The 6000-nt window shown below is 34.1% G+C and overlaps 1 protein-coding gene across 2 annotated transcripts in view; it reads right to left on the bottom strand.

Moving 5' to 3' along the window:
- Positions 1-6000, bottom strand: part of LOC138000708 (phosphorylase b kinase regulatory subunit alpha, liver isoform-like) — an 87908-nt gene that overhangs the window by 64716 nt on the left and 17192 nt on the right. For both annotated transcript variants that reach the window (XM_068847322.1, XM_068847321.1), the window contains exons 10-12: positions 5397-5501; positions 5249-5302; positions 4282-4404 (exon numbers count right to left, since the gene is read on the bottom strand). In XM_068847322.1, the coding sequence (XP_068703423.1) occupies positions 4282-4404; positions 5249-5302; positions 5397-5501 (282 nt within the window). The remainder of the gene's footprint in view (positions 1-4281; positions 4405-5248; positions 5303-5396; positions 5502-6000) is intronic.

Here is a 6000-nt window from a genome sequence, read left to right on the forward strand (position 1 = left end):
CACATGTAAAACCAATCAATATTGTCCCCATCTGATGTTGTGGAAGTTTACATTTTTAGTTGATTTTAAAAGCTTGGGAGTTATTTTTTTGTTTACGCAGACAGCAAAACTTTCAACCCTTCTGCTTGGAGAACAACAGCATAATACATCAGTGCATGGTGAAGCTACACTGGTAATGTCAATAAACTAATGTTTAATTGGCGGAGGATGAATGAATGCAGACGACAAAAGATAATTTGGCCTTCAACCTTTACATAATTAATGTTTACTTAATTCGCATTCTACACAGCATTTTGCTCTCAGGATAATCCATTTTGACACCAGTATGTAAAATGCCATACTTATTTGAAGATTCCAATATTGAGGACTTTATATAATACCTAACCTAACATTGCCTTTAACAATCATTGATTAAGAGCACAGGGGTCACCAAAGCTTTCACATCTTCCTAATCAAGGATTATTTTGTGCATAACATCGCGGCTAAGGATCGCCACAGACCATTCAGGAACAGTGTAATTTGAACTTAGAAAAACCATGTCATGAAAGCTAAAGAAGACAAAATCGTGCAAACACTTCCATGGAAGAAACCCAGTAGGGTTTCCAGAGGTATTCCTGTGAGTTTAACAGCTCCAGAACACTTTTCTGTAGAGCAAATAAACAAGCTCGAGTGCAGATTTTCTTATCAAAAGTGGCCAGATAAGACAGACATTATTATCATTGCAATGGAGAGTAACTTGTTAGCTGAGGATGTCGAGGTACGTATATTGTTTCCCCTATACAGGTAGTTCATGAATTGTAATTAAGTTACTAGTATTTAAATTAGTATTATGATCGAATACGTACTAGCACATACATGTAGGAAAGCTGGCAAAAACTGAAAAGCCAGGTGTTCCAGTCTACGAGCTGGTTTACAAAAGTAAATTAAACAAGCACAAACAAAGCAACATACTGCAGTCACAGACACAGACTTGTTGTTAACTAATATATGTATCACCTTTTCTCCAAACAAAAGGTGCTAGCAAGTAAAATGCTTGTGAGTTTGTCTAGGTTGCTAGTGCTTATGATTGGAGCCTTGAAAATAGCAGGGAACCTGCTCAATTACATGTAAATGTTACCACTAGATGCACAAAGGTTAACACACACTATATAATGTTACAAGAAATTAAACCTAAAAACTGCTCAACAATTACACATATGTATATATCTATTATATATATGCCAAAAATACTACACCGAATTCAAATTCAATTCCAAATCTTGAACACACTTATTGTGACAAAAATACTTGTAAAGTTCTCCTTGCATGCTACTTTGGATTTAATTTGGGTCCTGAGCATATGAATGACAATTACTGCCGGCATTTTGTTCTCCAATCTTTCAAGAACAAACACATCACTTAATTCCTCACAATTATAAATTCCAAACAAAATGTTAGAGGTTCCAGAAACCTTTCTCTTTATTAAAGGCCACCGCATGATGCCATGCATGGATGGCTTAATAAATTTGCTGAAAGGAAACATACAGCACAGGAATAATAATTATTTGACATTTCATATCTTCATGTATGACTAACAAAAAAAACATAATGCTTCTTTATTGGTAGCAACATTACTAGGAAACGAGACACTTAAGGCTGTGCAGTTTAATACTGTTACATAATGTCTCTCTCTTGATAACATCATTTTAGATTTTGACCACTCACATCAAAGCATAAATCGCATTACATTGGACAGTGAATGCACAAAGAAACTGCTTTTAGCAATGTCATTCCAACAGCAGAACTTATACACTCATAACTTAAATTACAACGCAAAACAAAGGCCTGCATTATTAGAATACTTAATCCAATATACAATATATCCCACAAGTAAACTTCTCATATTGAGTTATGAAGTGAACAATAATTGGGTTAGGAAATAAGGCATTCAATATCACTTTAATTCAATTACACTGTAGATTACTTCCTTCAGTGTATAATTAATGCTCAATATCAGAGGAATGATGGCACGTTTCACTTTCCTATACAACAGAACAACAAAACATACATGTAGAAAAATGACTGCACTCTTCACATGTGCAGGCCTTTAACAGAAGTCACTGCCACTGTAACTAAGTTGATTTAGCTTCTATTTACACCATAAGGAAAAAATACCAACAATTCTATTAGAATCTTAATTGTCTTGATAGAATTTTGGACATGTGGGTATAAAATTATATATAATGACCCCTGACCAATAGACATTTTTACCGATACGGCGGCCATTTTATTAAATACATATTAATTTGCCCCCTGATCATCCCATAATGTCTTTTGAAACAATAGAAAACAAAATGGCCGCCATATTTGCAAAAAGGTCTATTGGCTCGGTTGGGCGTGGCTGACTGGTGTTTGGGAGGTTTGAGCTCGATTCCAGACAGACCACCACTCAGGGTCTTTAAACAATAGCGAAGGAGAAACTGCTGCCTTTGGAATCACACACGCAGATGGTTAGCCTTTTAAGTCTTCAAGGGTAAGGACTACCCTGTATGTGTATAAACATGCAGTAACTTCCGTCTCATGTCCCTTCAATGTTCTTAAACCCTGCAGGACACTTAATGATTCCACACACTACTACATAAGAGCAAGGAATGTAGGTCCAGGCCTGAATGTGTCCCCAATTTACAATAGTGTCATAAGGTGCTACAATGCCTAGATTGATGGATTGATAATGGAAAATAACAACTGGCTAATATATATATATATTTTGCCACTAGGTGAAGTGTAATAATATATAACCTCCAAAATTTATTAATTAACAAAGACACGATAACAGTTTAGTATACTACAATTTATGACAAAATGATGTATGTACATGTATGCACTTGCAATCACTCATTTAAATTCATATCATTTTTTTTTTCCACAACAGGTGTGGTTCCAGGCCAGGAGAGGGAAATGGTTAAAAGATGTGAAGACAGCCATTGCTTTGGCAAAAGAATCACTTTCAGGGCACGATTTTTAAGGAAGAAAAAAATTAAAGCACATTGTAATGTATTAATAGAAACAGATCAAGATTATTTATATAATGATTATTATTAAATCTAAGCTTGATAAATAAGGGTAATTGAAATTTGGTCAGAATTCATACAGTGTACGTGTGATTACAAAATCGAATGAGTATGCAGCACGAGTTTGATTTGAAATCACAGGTATGATTTCAGACCAAAATTGCATGACACGAAATTCAGTTACCACTTTATTACATCCATTATTTTAAAAATTGCACAACTTAATCACTCAAATACAGGATTTTCGTCAGTAGCAAATTAAGTTTTATTGATCCAGTTTTTAACTAAATTTGCAAAATTTACACACGACAGTTTTCTTTGTCTTTCACTTTCCTACAATTTGATTGGTTACTTAAAACAAGCCTTGAAATCTGATTGGTTGTGTTCTTAACTCCTTGGCTGGGGAAAAGATAGGATTTAGAGCAAAAATAGTGCAAATTGTGAATACATCGCACTGCTGATCCAGTCAGTTTGCAAGGATCACCAGTGATTTCTAAACGGACGTAATAACAACGCCATTATTGCCAGTTTTATCATTCTATAGCCAAAAGGAATTGAAACTATTAAAAAAAAAGCGTTATTTTTTTATTGTAATTAATAAGGTTACCTTAAAAAAAAAAACAGCTAAAGTTTTATTCCCTTCATGTTTTTATTTGCTCCAAGTTCATTTACAAACCGTAACCTCAGGCTGGTAAAATGTATTCATAGCCACACTGACACCTGTACAAGAAGGAGTTCGTGTAGTCTCAATTGGCAAAAATATTAAAATAAATAATATAATAACTTCTTGAAACAGTTTTACATAGAAGGATCCAGAGCAAAAGTTATATGTCAGGTGGGAGAGTGCAAATGTGCACTGCATCATCTTTCTGTTAAAGAAACTGCATTTCACATAGCTGTTTCATCTTTGCGTTAATAATAAAAGTTATCTTTGAACGCTTTTCCAAGGGTGCATGTCATGTGTGTCTACCATGATTTTTGGATGCTCCATACAGATTTATACATGTAGGCAATGCTCATTCATTTTACAGCTGTATTAATCACACCATTAATTTGTTTCCCATTCCCATCTTTGAGTCCACTGGAATTATAACCATATTTATGGTGGTAAATGTACTGCCAATATGGAGATACACTGTACATGATTGTTTGTGTGGTAGCAAGGACATCTTTAAGATTGAGATTCAGATTCAGAGTACTGATTTTTTGTAGAAATCAAATATTACTATACCTGCTCATCATCACCACTGAAAAGACCATCCAGCAAAAGGTAGCAGAAAAACAAAGGCCATTCACACTCAATGTTTTCAAAGATTTCCAGTTCAGCTGGTTCATAATGAAGTCTGAAAGGATCCTGAATGATAACACACAAAATCAATAAAATAATGGAATGCACATTGCAGAATAATTGAATGGACACAAGGAAAGGGGTGAAGGTCTGAGGGTAAGGGGTTTGTTGGTATCGCAAGATGCTTGAATCTACTGCCCTTAAAATTTGATACACACTGCATCCATGTAGTACATGTACACGCAATATCAAATTTAATGTCAATTAGAGCGGTTTTCAATTGAGTGTCGAAAGTAATTAGCGAATTACTTTGGTTTTGCATCTACTTCACTCAGTGATTGGTACAAAGTTTTCGCGCCACTTTTTCAACCAATCAGAAGTGAAACCAAAACCAATTGTGGCTTGCGCGTGCACATTTTCCCGCCTTTTGTGTCGGCTACGTGTAATTACTTAATTACAAATACTTGTAATTACAAGTTTTGATTGGTTTACTGGATTGTCTGCATCCTTTTTGATTGGTTAAAGTAATTACTATGGTTTTGGTTTTACGACACTCATTTCAAAACCGCTCTATAATGTATTTGCATGGGTTGAATACATGAACATGTATGTGTTCAGGGCAGGAAGCTAACTTTAAAGGAGACCACACAAATTCACCTTGGGAATGTTACGAAACTTAATTCAGGTTCAAGAGAGAGCATTAAAGTATCTTACAATGTTTCAATTCTTAGTTTGCAGAAAAACAATTTTGAGACTGTACGTGTATTAGTTTGAAAGCAAAACAGTGTCAAACACATATTACACTACCTCTATCAAGCCAACTAAGCTGAATATATTAATTATACAGTAGTACATGTAAATAAATTATTACCAAACTTTTTTAGTACTGTTTTGACTCCAGTTTGCTCACCTCAAGAGGTGTTTTGTAACCATCTCGCAAGAAACGGACAAGGCCATATCTTCCCTAAAAAGACAACAAGAAGATAAATGTAGTGATTGATGTCAGCATTTGTTATATAATTAATATATTAATTATTTACCAAAGCCGACTTGTTTACCTGAAGTTTGGAAATTATTTTCTCTCTAGCTTCGTTAACAAGATTCTCGTCTTCAACAGCAAAAGCAGGAAAACTGATCACACTCAAAACTGAGGCCGCAATTTCCTAATCAGAATAGGCAAAATAAATAATTAAATTAAAAAATAAATAAATGAACGAACTAACAAAGGAGCAAACAAATCAATACTTAATAATAATATTAAAAGTTGAAAAAAAAAATTGATAGCCTGGGGTAATACTAACTGAAACTATTGGGATGGCATAACTTATGTTAAGAATTAGTAGCAAGAGGCATAACTTGCATTTTTGTTTTCCACACTCTATATTGTAGCCTGACAACATTGTAATCACACATTTCGTTATTTTTTTGAATGAACATGTGCATCTTTAACATTACAAATGACTTGTAAAAGTTATGAAGATATTTCCAGTAAACAATCTCAAAAGCAGTGAAGAAAATCTCTGTTTTCAGTGCTTCAAAGATGGACAGATATAATTTTGACAAATGCTAATATGAGTGGTCATGCAAACAAAGGAAAGGAAAAAAGACATTTATTACTATACATGTATAAAAAAAATAAAGACTGTGTAACCTTGAAGAAAT

This window comes from Montipora foliosa, chromosome 4, assembly GCF_036669935.1.
Source record: "Montipora foliosa isolate CH-2021 chromosome 4, ASM3666993v2, whole genome shotgun sequence".
NCBI lineage: Eukaryota > Metazoa > Cnidaria > Anthozoa > Scleractinia > Acroporidae > Montipora > Montipora foliosa.